Source organism: Typopeltis vanoorti, chromosome 12 (genome assembly GCF_054136105.1).
Source record: "Typopeltis vanoorti isolate ZY-2024b chromosome 12, IOZ_Tvanoo_1.0, whole genome shotgun sequence".
Lineage (NCBI taxonomy): Eukaryota > Metazoa > Arthropoda > Arachnida > Uropygi > Thelyphonidae > Typopeltis > Typopeltis vanoorti.
The window spans coordinates 74,446,532-74,464,641 of NC_143560.1; the positions used below are offsets into that span (position 1 = coordinate 74,446,532).

At 34.7% G+C, this 18,110-nt stretch overlaps 1 protein-coding gene across 3 annotated transcripts in view; it reads left to right on the forward strand.

The window, feature by feature from the left end:
* LOC150100891 (glutamate receptor ionotropic, kainate 2-like) overlaps positions 1–18,110 on the forward strand; it is a 96,463-nt gene that overhangs the window by 44,437 nt on the left and 33,916 nt on the right. For all 3 annotated transcript variants that reach the window (XM_090402127.1, XM_090402126.1, XM_090402128.1), the window contains 2 exons: positions 6,504–6,755; positions 16,880–17,061. In XM_090402127.1, the coding sequence (XP_090258253.1) occupies positions 6,504–6,755; positions 16,880–17,061 (434 nt within the window). The remainder of the gene's footprint in view (positions 1–6,503; positions 6,756–16,879; positions 17,062–18,110) is intronic.

Sequence of the window (18,110 nt, forward strand, 5' to 3'; positions counted from 1 at the left end):
TCAAATATCTTCAGGGGAGCTCTTAGGATACCACTCCAGATGCGAAAACTGAATACAATGGTGGGAAGAATTTTTGATCTGTATAGAGATAACAGCTATCACAGGTAAAAGTAACGCCTTGAGCGGAAAAGAAACCCTCCAGTTTGGTTGGTGTGAAGGGGATGTTTGTAATATGTTTATGTCAGGAGAATTTGGATGTTAGAATAGTCTCAAGAAGAGAAATCTCGTGTTGGTTTAAGATCTGAATGTTGTCAAAAGATAAAGATGTACATAAAGATCCATTTATCTTTCTGCTTTCTATATGTGCTTCACGGTTGCAGAAGTCATAGGACAAACTATGTGGTGGGATGGGAGCTTTTTTTAATAATCCTTTCTGCCAAATACAATCAGATGTCTTAAAGATATCAAAAGCATCCCCTTATCCAAACTTTTCCATTCATTTGTCTGAAGTAGAGTAAGATAAGCGCGAGGATTCCTCTTGACAGACGGTGGTGGAATCCATACGCGACCGGTTAATACTTGGGAGGATTCAAAATGGCTTAGAAAATGCGTATTAACGGTTTTCTCCATTACTTTAAAAACAATTGGAGTTTATTTATTTCGTGTGATGATACAACGGCCGTGAACCCCTTTTGCGGATGGTGGTGTGGCATCATCTCAGTTCCCCCTATTTTTATTCAGGCTCGGGACCTACATAGCTGACGATTCAGGACTACGGCTGGGAGGGACCGTTCTTAAGTATTCCTGGCTGTAATCCGTGTGTGTTCACGGGGGAGGTTTGCCTGTTCTGGGGGGATTGAAAACACCCCCTTGTATGAGACCGGCTAACTCACCTTTAGTCGAAAGAAACCAGATAAAGGTCCCTCACGTCACTGACGAGAATCGAATCCATGTCTTTCCGACCAAAGGGCTTCGTCCATATGGACTGAGCTACGGAGGCTCAGAATCGAAATGAGAGTACTGGATGGTATTTTTATTATTTTTATGTGGTCCCCAATCCATGTAAGGTTATAAGGGATGAGTTAAGAATGTTTTCTATGTTTATTAATTATACTGGGTGTCCACTGAATGCAATGTGTATCTTCAATGTCGTTTTCAAAGAAGTCAACCATAACTTTACTATTTATTTATTTATTTATTTTACTACTTTTTTCTATTTTTTACTATGCTATATGCATTTTCTGAAGTTTTGTAAGAATTCCAACTATTTTCAGTTTAGTCTTTATTGTTTCACGAATAAGTTGAAGTCATTTCCAAATCAGCGCTTTTCAATCATTTGAAAATTTTAGTTGTAATTGGAAGAAGAACGACACTGCATTGAACCCTTCATTTGAAAAAGACCCGAGTTCGAGTTTGGTCACGAATCGTTACGTGGGCTTTTTTCAATTGAAGATTACTTAACCAATCTCATACGGAGGTAGTAGGTTTTTGTTTTCTTTCGGATATACGTTTTCATCCCGCATATAGGAAAATCGGCCAGAGAATACGCGATTTAGTTTATTTATCGCGTCAACACTGCAGCGATAGATCAAAAAAGCCTCTATTTTGTTTGATATGGATTCAGTAGAACTTTTGAAGTCTCCGCCATCTTTCTTTAGTTCCTTCATGTTTATTAACTCGACATGACAAACGGTTTGCATAAGAATTTTTGAAATGTGCGAGACCTCCAGCTTGTTCTGTCTGCCGGTCAGTAGTGGAATGGATTCTGTTTGCTGACCGAGAAATGTGATTGATTCGGAACAAACCGATATGCTTATTTTACGGTCGACTGTCCTCATGTATAAGTTGGCTTGTGTGTGTATTCAAAAGCATAGTTGATCTTCTCCTTCATTCACAACCATCTGTTTAATATATTTATTTATTTTAACATATATATTTATACACAAAAATACATGGCAACAAAACATGTTCAAACTACGAAATTAAATATTGTATGCAAAATTTTATTAACATGTACTTCAGCTGAGCAAATATCTAATAATTTCTTTGATTTGCATAACTTCACTGCGCTACATATTTCATCTTAAGAATATTTCGATCGATAATTATACATCCGAAATGTTTTGCTAATTAAAACTCTATCTTTGGATAGAGGGTGGAAGAAGGTCATAAAATAAAAAATATATGGTTTATATTAATTATATATTATATTGCAATTTTTTCTATTTATAATCGCTCTTCCAACTGCTCCTTCTATTTACTTCTATATATATATATTTATGCCACATTTTTAAAAATATATTCGGTAAATTTTAACTTACCATAATGTCTGTGATTTGATGAGTACACTTAGGAGGAAAGAAAACTAAAAAAAGGGTTACCACTTCAGATGTGTACATTTCTGTTTCCTTACAGCCTCGATTGAAATCGAACTACAACTCATAATACCAAAACAGCTTCGAATTCAAAACAGTAAATCCTTAACGGAAAAAAATCCTCCATCAGTTGTTTAAGCTCAGAAATAGTAAAGCACTCGCTGAGATTTGTGTGTGAGTTCAGAGAAAGATATTTGACAAATGGCTGTTTCTAACCATTCTTGCATTCTTCTTTTTTTATTATTTTGCCACTAAACACAGTTTCTCAAGAAATTCCAAAGCGTGTCTTCGAATAAATCTAATCCTTCCTTATGTATTGATTTGCCATTAATCGACACCTAAAGTGGTGACGCGAGACGAAGCCCATAAAAATGTTCTATCAAAGCTTCACTCCAAAGAACTCCCTCATAGCAGGAAAGCCTTCCTCCCCCCCCAGCCCTACTGCAACCCCTCGAAAGGTTTATCTTTCAGTTTACCTGCATGACTCATTGTGCATCACCCCTCGTATTTATACCTGTCAGACTACCAGAAGGGCTCGATTGTGTTCACCATGCTGGTGCACATTACCAGCCCCCTCTTCACCCCTCTCCCCTAGTCTCATAGCTTTGCTGACAGACAGATTGATGGGCAATCCATCGAGAAAACTTTTCTCCAGCTCTCCTTCGAGACACGCAACTTATGTTTTCTTTTACAACGCTCCGCTGGCGTTCTGGGACATATCGGAAATCTATGGAAGGGTGAGCGTTTTCTCTTCGCCCAGAATAACGGCCGTGCCCTTTTCCCTTACGTAAAAGAGCATTTTTATTTTATTTTTTTATAAAGAAAACGAGGGAAAATAATAAAAAAAAAGTATAGTGATGGTATGGAATCATTGGATGGAGTGAGTTTGAAATTTTATAAACTATTTAGTCCTTTCCTCCGTTTCTATAACAACCACACTCTTCTAATGGAGTTTGTGACGTAGAAGAAAAGGCGCTATGACGTAAACGTTGACGTAATTCTCCACTTAACTGTGAGGACATTCACAACTTTGATGACGATCCAAGCGAGAGTTTTAAATAAAAGTGGAATTCATAAATATACAGGAACCTTCGCCTCCTCATCGGGAAAATGACGGGAGCCAAATTAATAGTTGATTATACCGATATTTGAATTAATAGAAAATGAATATCAGTTCGTTAGGAATTAATACTTAAAATATTATAACTATTCTGAAGATTTCTTAGAATATTTGGAATTGTATCGAAAATCTTGTAGAAACTTCAAAATTCATGAGCTGTGGTAACTCCTTTTCTCCCTGTAATGTTTACGGGAATCTCTTCGTCTCCCGAGGAAAACTGTGGATTGGAATTTTCTTTCACGCTTCCCTGTTGACTGTCATCTTACAGCAGGTGTACATCTCGCCATAACAACCAACTATATGTTGGAGGCTCGCCTCCCTCTCGCTCGCTCTATCTGGCCATCTATCTATTTGGATACAAACAGTAGAGTGTCGCATACTTCGTCGACAATCTGATTTCTCCTCAGGCTATTATTGGCGGACGGAAGATATTTGTAGATGTTGCGACGTAGGAGACACTTTATTTCTCCAACCCATTTGTGGTGAGCTTGCATTTACAGTTATTGGTTGTTGCTTAGAGACAGAGATTCTTATGTTTCAAGCCATATCGATAGCCCGTTTACAGTAGCAAACCGAATTCCATCTGTTCGAGTAGTGATAAAAGCAAAAACATGTTTTCGTTAAACAGAAACGGGTAGAGATGTTGTTACCTGAGGTGCTTATGGTGAAGTAATAAACACAGGTTTCTTTGTTTGCATTTGTGTGAGGCTCTGGAGAATCCTTTTCGCATTTACGCACACGAGCTGTTTTTTTAGTAAAAAACAAACCGTTTTCCTTAAAGATTGCCGACAAATGTATAGAAACGTTTAAAATAAATATAAATCTCTTAAATGTGCTCTAGTTTTGCAAGAGGAATCCTATATTGACTGGTTCTCTCACTGGATACGTTAGGCTTAAATTTTTGTCTTTTCTCTTGTGGTGCTTTTTACAACATTGATGCAATTGCATTGAGTCCATCAGCGCCATCTATGAACACTGTCTAAAAATGCCAAACGTTATTTAAATTGAATTTATTTAACTGAATTCTAGATCTTCCCACTTCCTTTCTTTGTATTAGCACATTACGTGCTCATACACCGAAGGTTGGATTTAATATTCGCTATACTCGCCGTCGCTTTATCATTCCTTTTATCACGTGGATCTGAGTCAATTACATATACGTGCGTGTCAATCCAGAAAGTGGATTTTCCTACAGAAGAAGAAGAAAGTCAAAGTGAACGCCAGCTGACACAAGAGCGGCCAATTTCATCCCTCCCAGACTCTTACTTACACCCACGATACAGTTACAGACTGATATCAGTTTAGCGTCTGGCGAGCGAGTTTTTCGTCAAGGCATTCGCACACACTATAATGTAGACACCAACCGCTTTGCCACTGGAGAGAGATCCTTTAGCGTGTCTCCGCCATCTGGTGCCCGCTGTATCGGCGCGTGGAGCGTCTGACCTATCTTCGCGCGTCTTTCTGCATCCGGTGGGAGAGTACAATTTTGGACCAGTTCAGCAGTTCTTTTCGATTAGAAAATGATAAAAAAAAAAGACGGAGAGAATATTGAGAAGATCATTGGATGTTTTTTTCTTAAAAAAGCAAGATATTTAGTGGTTGTTCCTTCCTATTTCTTCTCACCATCACATTTTTTCTAATTTTCTTTAATACCACTACAGAAGCCGAGTCATATCATTTTATTTATACGAAATAAAACGATATTAGTCAATGGATTAATTCGCTGTGTCTTGTTTTCCATTTGCACAAATTTTCTTTCAACCACCATCAACGAAGTCAATCGAATACGTTCCCATTAGAACAACCTCGTTACATACTGCCAATGTAAACAAAATCGCCATTATCCATTCTTTGAATGTCTTCCCGACCAACAGAGAATAATAGTTGTCAAGTCCCATCCCCTTGCATTCTGAACTCTTTGATGAATCTAATTTTCTAAGCTGTCAACGCAATTAGCAAATGTTGTCAATAACGTTGTACAGAACACAAAAGAGAGCTCTTTTGTTTACTACACGTTTTCCCAATTCCCTCCAGCTCTTCAGACTACGTACCCATTGCCTATTCGACACTGAATAATTGTGTTCATCATCGTTAATTTGTTATGCGATGGGTGACCCACCAATCATAGACTAAATGACTAAAATTAAATCTGGAAATGGAATTACTAAGTTTACTTGAGAGAAAATAATCTGAAATAAAACAAAGACAAGCTTTGACTATTCTATGTAAACAGTACTTAAAAAGTGTTTAAAAACAGTGGGAGTAAACAATAGTGTAGGGATGTTTTCTCTTGTTACTCTAATCTGTATTTATATCAGTAATTTTATTGTTCATTAATTTTATTGAAAAGTCGAATTTAAATATTTTAAGTTCATTTTAATTTTTTTAAAAATATAGTTTTGTATATCAGCTGTCTTCTCCTCCTCGGATACTGATAAAAATCATTGACAGCCTTAAGCCAGCTATCAGTGACAGTTAAATGGCCTCGCTTATTTCCTTTGGGAATAAGAAGCTTGAGCAGACATTTTTCTGAAGGGGTGATAATAAATACCAGTTATATTATTTTCGCTGTACAGTTAGCTTTTTGGATAAGAGATTTGATACTTCGAGTAGTGATGCTGAAAACTTTCTTTCTCCAATGGTCGCTTCATTACAAAATTTCCGCTAGGTTAAGAAAAAATACCCCAATACGCTCTCAAGGACCTTTGTGTTAAGTGACAACACAAAAGATAATTTATGCATTGCATTCTTACTACACAGATTGGTCTGCTCGTCATTTATTTTTTATTAAAATCAACCATAATTTTCGCAGTTTCATCAACGGCTGTGTTCATATTCATGAAGATTATTTTTGTTAATTATTATTAACTGCATAATTCTATTGATAAATTCAGCTGAAACTCAAATTTGTGTTTATCCTATCAATCGTATTTTAATCAAATCGAAATTAATGTTTAAGTGGACAACCTGAGAATCATAAATGGATTTTTTACTTTTATTGTATTAGCCCATAAGATCATCCAACATGACCCAATAACCTTGTAAGAGATCTTTTGTTATCTTTTCAGTGTGCGCAATGGTGGACGATGACGTCATTGCCATGTTCGGACCAACCTCCTTAGTCACTGGTGCTTTAGTGGAGTCTACGTTTCATGCTTTAAACCTTCCTTACGTGAAGAATAAGTGGGACTTTAGGGAGATCATCGGCCAATTCACGGTGAATCTTTATCCGGAAGTGAGAACTCTAAGTAAAGCATATGCCGATGTGATTATCTCCAGGAACTGGAAGTCAGTCGCCGTTGTATATGAAGATGAAGAAGGTGAGTTTCTTCACTAAGGAAAACTTTAGAAAACGAAGTAAGATAGAGATAAAATGAAAAGGAGAAAAAGTAATTTGCCAAACATTACATGAAGTGTGATTACGTCATGATCAAAGAGCAAATCTTCTTGTCTCCGTCTCTTCAACAGGCTTGGTTTTCCCTTTTCACGCATGTCGGCCCGGAAATTCTCCATAGTAGCTTTTCAATCCGCTATTATCCCGTCTCTTGTCAGGAAGCGACGGATTACTGTCACGAAGAATTTCTACACACACACACACACACACCTCAAAAAGTGTGTTATTTTTGGTAAACGTCATTAAGTGAGGCTCGTAACAATCTGGCTACTGTTAAAGTTACTCTCACACCCAGATGCGCAACCTTCCTCCCCCGCTGATTTATTAAAGTTCTTTCTTTTTATCAGATGAGTTAATTATATTTCTTCTGTACTATTTGCAGTTTTCAAGTCACATCATTTCACGACGTGGGTTGCATGAAAGGGCATTTTTCTGGTGCTATTCGGCAAGGTTAATTATCATCCTTAATATAGCGAGGATCAATATGTCGACCTTGATATTTCCTCTGCTGTGCCTCTTTTATTCTTTGTATAGATATCAGCTAATTGACGTCCTTCTACGTGTATCCATCTTAGCACACTTCTTTGTTTCATCAAAACAAACTTTATTAGCCGTTAATAAATGAGATTCAGACCCTCCCCCTATACACCATATTATCTGCTAAAAAGATGCGATCTATTTTTTTTTAATATTTCTGTTATTGGCTAATATATCTTAATTCACCTACGGCTAGTGCTAGTGCTTGGTTCGTAATTTCAAAACACTTTGTTAGTTAGCACAACCATAAGCGATGATGCCCTTTGTTGAAAAGATATTGGGACTGACTATCACCTAATAATTGGACAGCGGATATATTCCATCTGCCAACCAGCTAAGTGCCAATTCTAGCAAATGTATTGTCAAGGACGATATTTTCCATCTCTCTTATTGTCACATGGCATATTTTATGTTCCAGTAATAGGGATTACAATAGAAAGTGTATAAATGTAAACATTTCATCAATATATTATCTCGGTAAAACTGATTGTAATTCAGGTATTCTTTATTATAAAATAAGATAACAGATGAAGAACGTGGATTTATATCATTAAAGTTTAAAAACAATATATTTTAGTAGATGTACCAAAGTTTTAAAAAGAATCAAAGTTGATCAGCTTTTAGAAGTGAACTACGAGAGTCTAAAAAGTAATTAAACCTTGGAGATCTTGCAAACTCTTGAAGAATTTGTTGAGAGATTCAAACAAGAAAGAAATGCAATCAATGTGTTTGCATGGACAGGAAAACCGAACTTCAAGTGTACTCAAGAAATGTTAGGAGTATTCATTGGAAAGGATTACTCGTTTAATTAACTTCTTCAGTTCATCTTATCAGATGCCATGAAAGCAGATGGAGAAAAAAGCAAAATTATGTGTTAAAATAACTAAACAAACGTAGACTCTTTCTTCAGGTGGAAAAAACCATCAAAACCTGAAATGAGGAAATACAGCGGACAGTTGGAGTCGATACTATTCGACCAGAAATGCACAAATACGAAGGTATATAAGTTTTATATGGCTACGTCCCATAATTTAGAAGTCGTGGTCAGAAGGTTAAATTCTGGATTATTGGAGGTGAGCTCTCATAAGTACCCATCTGTAAGAAGGGAAATAAAAGTGGATGTGAGAATTACAGAGGAATGTGTCTGCGGAGTGTTCCAGATAAGATTTATGCAAGCATACTTGAGAAGAGGCTAAGATAAACTGGGGAAGAACAAGCTGGATTCAAGCCAAATGGTGACTGTCACGGTCAGATCTTTACTTTACGACAAATAGTCGAGAAATCATAGGAATATAGCAGAGATATTTTTAAGATTTGTAGATCTCGAAAAGACATATTATAAAGTACCAACAGAAAAGATACTAAAACACTACAATTATAGGGTGTAAACATAGCGGTATATTGTCCGTATTTAAAGCGTAAGTTAACATTTAGAATTGAAAGAATATAACAAATAGTTTGATGTAAAATCAGGTGTAAGACAAGGAGGCACACCATCTTCTCTTTATTCATCATTTATATGGATCACATTAAGAAGAATATGGCATTAAATGTAATGTTAAAATTGGAATTATTGATTACAGTTATTTACTTTATGTAGATGATATACTACTGTATACATCCAGTAGAAGTCTTGGTCGCTTTTACTAAAGTGGATAACTACTGTAACAAATTTGCAATAAAAAATAAAGACTATGAAAACTGGGAGGAGCATGGGAAGATCAGCGACATCCCAATTGGGGAAACAAATAGAAAAGTGAAACATTTCAGCTCTTCGGGCACTATGTTTTGAGAAAATGGAATATATATTATGGAAATAGACAACAGAATTAGAAAAGCTGATATGGTAGGAAGACAAATGAATAAATGTATATGGAATAAGAAATAAAGTAGTCAAAACACTAAATTAGCTGTATACAAGACAGTGTTCAAACCTATTTTAAGTTATGGATCTGAGAGCTGGGTCAGAAGTAAAACAATTGACCAAAGACTAGAGACCGCAGATATGAGAGTTCTGAGAAAGATTAGAGGCATGAACAGATGGCATCAATGGCAATATCATATTAAAAACGAGGATATTAGGAAAGAACACGACATTGTCAGCATCCAGGAATACGCTAGCAGGGCTAATCTCAGGTGGTATGGTCACTTAAACAGAATGGGCGAAGAAAGATTAGCAAAACAAGTGTTCTCTGCCAGGTTGGCAGGAAAACGACCCAGAGGAAGACCAAGATACAGGTGGATTGATGCAAAGGAAGATCTAGGTGGCTTGTTGCAGTCTGAAATACCTTGTAATTTTAAATCTTACAGAAAAGACACACACAGACAAAAAACGCTCGCGCTCATCAGTATTTTTCTATCAGCATAAAAGTAAAAGAGAAAAGTGCTCTCTCTCTCAACTGTTGTTGGTATGCCGCATTAATTCTCACTAATAGACCTAACAAACCTTTAATAACAAACTCAATTAATCCTAATGCCTTGGTCATTTTTATGCTGTCTTAGTCTGATGACGATTCCCACGAAGCTGCCAGCACATGCTGGCCCTGTATTACTAGTTGCTGTTACTTTTTTGTTCTTTAATTTTTAGTTTTCAAAATTCCTTCAGTTTTCATAATTTTAATTCTTAATCTTTCCAAATCTATCGTCGATTTGATTCATCATTTTCCTTGGTTTACCGGTTTTATTCATGTTTCATTTTTGCCTATTGAATATACATATTTACGTTCGCATAAGGAAGCATTATTCTCAGTACTTTTCTGATATCATGTTTCGGCTCAATCAAGTTCAGCTACGAATCTTTAGAAGGCAGGGTTATTGTTATAACCCTGCTTCAGTGTCGATGTCTTTATACCAACAGTAGTCAAGATGTAGATGGATTGAATGAATGATGACAGGACTTGGATTTGGTACGATCATCTGGTACTTTCCGATCCTTGACAATACGAAGAAGCGGGTCTTGTAGACCAATGGTATGCTGCCATCTGATTAACTGGGGTTCATCCACTATTTTCCTTAATTCTTTTAACATTATTAGACTAATCGCAGCAACAAATCGTCTTTTGTCTCAGGATTGCCACTGGATGTTGCAGATTTCTCTGTTTTGTTTTCAGTTTTGTTTATTGAACAACTCGCGCACAATAGTGTACTCTCTGTACACTACTGTGCGTGAAAATCCCTTCATACAGCAATTTGCATTCCCTATATATTTAAAATTTTAACTAAACATCACCTGTTCAACCTATTGCAAAATCCCCGTGAATGGACACGTGTGTGTTGGGTTGTTATTATCTGTAAGCCACGTTCTCATTATGTATTGTACCAAGCTGCAGCTAAACTGTTTTCGGAACATTTGGTAGTCCAACGATTAGTGCTTCGTCTTCATTTGCTGTTGTGTAGTGCCTGCGTGCACGTGTCTTTATTTTAAGTTCCCATGAGGATGGAAACGTGACGTTTCCGAAATATTGGAAATATATATTAAAGTTTAATTTAATTCATATTCTAGTATACTTTGTGAATTCCTGAAGTTATTTAATAATCATGTTCAACTAACTTATAAGCCTTTCTACAAGAACAACGATTAGTAAGTACTATTGATTAAAAAACAAATTATTAACCCCCCATATACGCTAATGTTTATTGACAAAAGCTCCTTTATATTGAACTGATTTCTTTTATTATTTAGTTATATTTATTGAACTCCTTCAACCATGTGAAGCATTCACATAGAGGTCGTGTCTATTTCATTTATTTTTTATTTTATTTTCACAGCTTCCGGTCCACAAAAAAAGCAATTACTCATTGAAGAATAGACAATGTGTACCGAATTATAAAATTAATTCGTAATTTCATGCTGAAAGATTCTAAATACTACTTTGTTGCCAGTGCCTACCTAACATTTATAGTAAGCTGGCTTTATCAAATAATGATTAAAATTACATCGAAAAAATCTGCAAACGTTACACTAAATAAACTTACTCAGTTAATGAGAAGACCGGTTTTCGTATTCGGAAACAAAAACCTGTTTCTTTGCTGATTTTGTATCTCTTTGTTTGCTGATTAAATTCATTTCCCTCCAGCTCTTCGAATAATATTTACTTAAGGACAAATAAAAAATGTGTACATAGAAAGCTGTATGCCTGTAAAAGGAAGAAAAATAGGAAGAGTCCTTTCAGAGATTCAAAATGGAATTGCCGGAGGACAGTATACGGTTTTGATGTTGTGCTTGAATCCTCTTCATTCCTTGTTTCCAAGCCAGGTAGTTCGTTAATGATTAGACTAATTTAATGAACTATTCACGAAAATCATAATAGGCTATATAAAGCTTTATTTCTGTTAAAGACTTTATTTCTATTAAATACAAAATACCTTTAAAGGCTTATGGACCAATTGCCTCTTTGAACATAGTGAATGAAGCTCTGATCACAGTCAGCAAAAGGAATCGATTGATCCTAATGTTATAACGGACATCGCGGACTTCGTGTGGTGTTGTCCAGAATTTCGAAAGAAATTATTTCGATGCATTTCACTTTTTTGCTTGTTTCAATATTTATCTGACTTTTCTAAGTATTGAAATGTAAAGCTACTTAAATCCAAAAGATAATTTTTGAGGGGTTTCCATCTTTCGTAGACTGTTTTCCTAACTATTAATGAGATGACAAATAATCACAATGGAAAAATGCAGGCATCAACGGGATGAATGTTATTTTTGGGAGGATTATGTGCAGAACAAGGCAGTGCTTTTAATCCTCTTCATCAATTGTCATTTAAAGGCTGAAAGGCATTACATTTTTATGTGTCGTTTCTTAAGTCTTTAACAGCGTCTTCTTCTTCTTCACTCTCAACTGGAGCTGCATGTAATGTTCTTGTTTTCAAAAGGGACTTTGGGCCCCCTCTTCCCAGAAACATTAGCATCCAGTTTTTTATTGTTATTTTTCAAATTTAATCTTTTAAATGACTGTCTTTAAAATCTTTCCCTGTTTCTCTTATTGCTAATTTCTTTTAATATTATTGCGATCAATTCTTCTTAATGTTTTCTTTACTAGTTTAACTCTTTTATTGTTTTAGATACTGCATGCTATTCTTCTGCTTATATTAGTGTGACCTTTGTAGATCGTATGTTTTGTTTCTTTATTTATTTTGTTATTCTTCAACAAAATCTTAATTTAAGACGTCTAGACATTCTTGGTAGAATATATGCATATCTTATATTAAGACATCCAGGCTATTCCACTCGATTTATTACTTACTTTTATATTTCGTTTTGTGTATTGTCAAAGTTATTTAGTTGTACTTGATTCTAAATAATTTTCTGTTAACTCTCTCAATTACTTTTTGTTTTAATTTGTAATTTAAATGTGAATTATTTCTAGCAACTGTTTCATTTTTTTCTATGAATATCTTCCTATTTTTTATTTGGGCTCCATTATTAAATGCATTGGGAACTCAACTTCAATTTCAGCTGCTAAAAAGGTATCATTACGGCATTGGTCACTCGTCATTGTCATTTTTAATTCGCATTCCATATATAATTTTTCATTTTATTTGCTTTTTTTTTACTTCATTTATCACTAAAATAAACATTGTAATAATGAACGAGCATCCTGTGTTTCCTTCTGGTTATTTTAATTTCTTCATCTTGTACTTATATCGTTGGGAATCAGATAATGCAATAATATTATTTCTTGTATTTCCAGTGATTTTGTATTCAATTTTTTAATTTGTCACAAAACTAATTTATTACTGTATAACTCCTTCTCCTCTCTCTCTCTCTCTCTCTCTCTCTCTCTCTCTCTCTCTCTCTCTCTGTCTTTGGATTTTTCCTGTCATAATTCTGTTTGAAAATATTGATTTTTTCACTGCCTATGCACTTATTTGGTGTTTTTCTTTCTTTAAAAATTTTATTTAAAATACAATTCTTATTCAGTAGTTCATTCTGTCTTTTATCTTCTCTTGATTTTCTATATTATAGTTTTTAAATGTTTTTAATATTTTTTCTCAAATGTTATATTAATCGCGTCATAGACACTTATTTACAGCTATGCCTTTCATTCTTTTGTATGAGTAGATTACGAAATAATCTTTGTATCTGTCAATTTTCTACTTTCGTTTTTTTTTTTACTCTCTATTATTCTCTACATTCTTTTCCATAATTTTTCCACATTCTTTAACCATGAAGTTTTGGAAATCAGTATGTATCCAGGGTCCACTTTTCATCATGCTGCAGTTGAGAGCATTTATGTAGTGCGCTAGACGAAACAAGGTGTATGTAATGTGTGTTTTACAATCGACTTAATTTGAGTAAACGATTAAAAACCTGAAATCCCTTGAGTGTTTTGAAATAAAGACAATGTTGGGCTTACCTTTTCTTTTCTAGAACTCTACCTTTATCTTTGTTGTCAAGGAGACTGAAACTAAACAGGAATTGATCGAAGTAGAGTGGCTGTCAGTTTACATTAACGTCTGCTGTTTGCACCCTGGAGGAAAAGTTGACTGTTAATCCCATGGCAGGTTTGGAATGCATGCTGCCTTCATTCCAATACATGCCCTTTTGTTTTTAACAGCGTATAATCGCAGAACTGTCTTGTAAGTCTTCTCTGGCTATCATTAGGTTTTCAAACATTTTTTGTTTGTTTCCCATTTGGAGCAAAACTTCTTGCTTTCACTTTGTTATTATAATTCCATTTTGTTTGTCTAATTGTTGCAGACAGCAAATTACAATTTGTGTGTGGAAGGAGAATACGATCAGTTGTTAAAAGTAGCAATAACTGAGTGATTATTTATCGTAGTAATGTTCTGATCATTGAAGAAGAGATCTTTGAATCATGATCAAGGTATAGCAACTAAGACAATAGGGAGAAAGAAATCAGCTAACAATTCATTAAATAAAACCAAATAAAACCACTGATATAAGGTGTATTTTTAATGGCAAATAAAACCTAGGGGAGATTCAACTAAGGGATAAGCTACTGAAAGTGGCAAATTCAGGAGGATGTCTCTAACTATTTCGTGTTTCCTTTGTTCCCCTTTTTATTTATGACTTAGTGTTAGGTTATTATGCAAATAATTACACTATAAACAACTGGCCGGCTTGGATATTCCAGTGATCAGCTTACCCTCGTCATCAAAAGATTGCTGGTTCGAATCCCGCGTGTTCCTGATTGTCGATAGGTGGGTGATAATTTCATCTCCCAGTATGAGACCACCGCTCCACTTTGTCAGAGGGTGAAGTGGCTTGAAAAAGTTTCACATATTATTCTTATATTTCGTACATTATGAAATTAATTAGTTTTCTTCTTGAAAAGTTATTTGATGACTATTTCGTGATTTTCAGAACTAAATCAAATATGTTAAGGACAAATACAATACAGGATTGGGAGTAATTCCTCGACTTTTCTTGTCAATAATGCAACTCAGGTTTTAGTGTAATACACCAAGCCCATCTTATTCTTTGCTAGGATCTCATGGTAGTGAATTATTGAAATCCAAATAGCTGAAATGAAATATCATCGTCATCATCATCATCATCATCATTCTTGTCAAGGATATAGACCTAGAGTGGCCTGCTCCAGCCTTAGAAGTCATCACTGAATCTCTTAAGAGGACGTCCTGGTTTTCTTTTTTGTAATTTAAGGCTTGTTTTGGTAATCTTTCTGTTTTCATTCTTTGAACATGTTCCATCCATCTATGTTTATATTTTTTAATTTTTTCTATTACTAGTTCTTGGTTTAATTCTTTCATAATTTCTTCATTTTTTTTGTGATCAAATAGGGTATACTTTGCAATTTTTCTCATAAATTTCATTTCTGCTGTTGTTAATCTTTGTTTGTCTTTTTGTTTTATTGTCCAGATTTCTCTTCCATACAATAGGACTGGTAGGGCTAATGTATTGTATACTTTTAGTCTGGTTTGTTTTTGAACTAGGTTTGGTTTAAATATAGAGTTAATTACACCTGTTATTTTTAAATATTTTGCAATTTTTACGTTTATATCTTTTTCATTTTCATAAGTGATCATACATCCTAGGTAGTTAAATGAATTCACCTGTTCTAAGATCTTGTTATCTATTACTATTTTAGTTCTTGCTGAATCTTGTCCTTTAAAGGCCATAGTTTTTGATTTTTCTGTTGATATTATCATACCATAATCTTTGGATATCTCATTTAGATCTAAAATAGCTTTCTGTAAGTTATCTTCAGAATTTGTAATTTTATTTGTTCGTCGGCAAAGTGGACAGTGTTTAAGTTTACTGTAGGAGAAAGTTTAATTCCTTGATGTAAATTTTTATTACATTTTATTATTATTTCATTTAAGTAGATATTAAAAAGAGTTGCTGAGAGGGGACATCCCTGTCGGACCCCTTGGTTTATCTCTCTCGTATATGATAGCTCGTGATTTAATCTTATTTGTATTTGATTATTTTCATATATACTTGTGATAGCTTTTAGGATATTATTTGGTATTTGTCTTTCTTTTCATATGTTAAATAAAATGCTTCTTTTAACTTTGTCAAATGTTTTTTCAAAGTCGATAAATGCAATATGTGTTTCTAAATTGTATTCTCTTCTTTTCTTTATTATTAATTTTAGGCAAAAGGCCGGGTATATACATTACCGTCCTTTTCTGAATCCATTCTGTACTTCTAAAATAAAGTTTTCGGAATATTTCATTAGTTTGCTATTTTAGATTCTGCTATATATTTTGTAACAGGAATTTAGTATACTGATACCTCTATAGTTTTTAGGGTCATCTCTATTACCTTTCTTAAAGATAGGAATCACAATTGCTTTTTCCCATTCTATTGGGGGGATACCAGTTGAGTAAATTTTATTTAAAAATAATGAGTCTTTCTTTGAATCTTGTTCCTGCGTATTTATATAGTTCTGAACCTAGCTTATCTTCTCCTGTTGATTTTTCATTTCTTGTTTCTTTCAGGCTGATTTCTAATTCTTCTTTAGTTATTCCTCTTCATTTTCATTAAAGGTTTGTCAATCTTTTTAAAAATATTTGTCTGTCCACAGTTCTGTGTAGTAATTTAGAAATTCTTCTGATTTCAATTCGGTGTTTAATGTTTTCTTTGATATCTGCATTTAGGTGTTTCAAAATCTTATATACATTGGGACTTGTTATATAAATCATGTAAATTAGAAACAAATTTGTTCCATGATTCTCTATGTCTTTTTCTGACTTCTCTTTTAGCTATGGCTCTAATCCGTTTATATTCTATTTCATCTTCTAATCGTTTAATGCTTAACCATTTATGATGATTAAGCAGTAAATGAAATATGCTTCTTAAAATCAACGATGATCTTATTTTCAGTGTTTGCATTTCTGATAATTTCAGCGAATTCCTGAATTCTTCACTCTTTTTGTTCCAAAATAATGAAAAACTTTTTGAATTAAAGGTTTACATAACTCTAAAGACAAGTAAATATTGATGACATTTTATAACATTACTACTACAGCACATACGTACGAATGATGTTTATAATCTACTCATAATTTATTCCTTTGCAGCTCTGATTAAGTTACAGGCAGTGCTGATGCTTCCAAATAGAATACCCGTACGCAAAGTGTCCCTGTATAAACTCTCCTCAAGGCACACTTATAGAAAACTGTTGAAAGACGTGAACAAAGAAGGTCATACTAACATCGTCCTGGAGGTTCCTATCCACAAAATAAAGACAGTACTGAAAGAAGTAGGTAGTATGCAAAAAAAAATAACTTTGCGATGTTTTTCTTATTGAATTTCCAAAACGCTATTAATAGTTAACTAAATACAGGGTGTTCGGGATAAATTTGACATATTTATAATTAATTATATTTTTCCGTAAGTTACATGTATTAACACACACTTCTCTTCATTTAAAAGTTTGGACCCTTCTTCATTCATATACAAGATGTCAGAAAGGATGGATAGCTGGAACCCACCTGAATCATGGAAGAGAATAACTTGTATCATGATGATTCGTGCCCGCCATCAAAATAAGGATATTACGACTGCTGCCCAATGCTCCCTGAATACAGTAAAAACAATCAGGCATGAACTAGAGACTTGCAATGGTGACTACGAGGATGTAGCAAGAAGAAAGATCCCTAGCAGACGATCTGATTGCGTTCGTACAGCAGAATTCCTCGCAAATCTGCAGGAACAGGTGTTGAAGAACCCTGGCATTGGAATTCGGGCTTTGTTCGTGGAGTTGCTAACTGTAGTCAAGCCCTGAATAACAAGGGTAGCCAATGGTAGGCCGTATGTATGGCAGCAGGATTCGGTCCCTTGCCACACCTCTGGGAAAAGTCAAAAATGGTTGTCTGAAAATTTCTACGACTTCACCAGTCCAAATGTTTGGCCTCCAAACTCCCCAGACCTTAACCCCATGGATTATTTTGTATGGGGCGCAGTTGAAAAAGACACCAATCGCACTTCCAGTAATACAAAAGCCCAGTTAATGGATAAAATTAAAACAGTTTTTGCGGCCCTTCCCAGGGAGACTGTAGCATCAGCTTGTTCGAGGTTCCGAAGCAGAATTGAAGCTGTGATCGATGCTAATGGTGGTTATTTTGAGTAAATCTTGTTGATAGTATTGTAATTAACTCTGCCTGTAATGTTTTTTTGTCAATTCATTAAATTTAATAGATACAAAGAAGATTTTCTTTTTCCTTACGAAACTGTCAAATTTATCCCGAACACCCTGTATTATATAAATGTACCTATAAAATTCTCACACTACCAGTCTAACATCAGCAG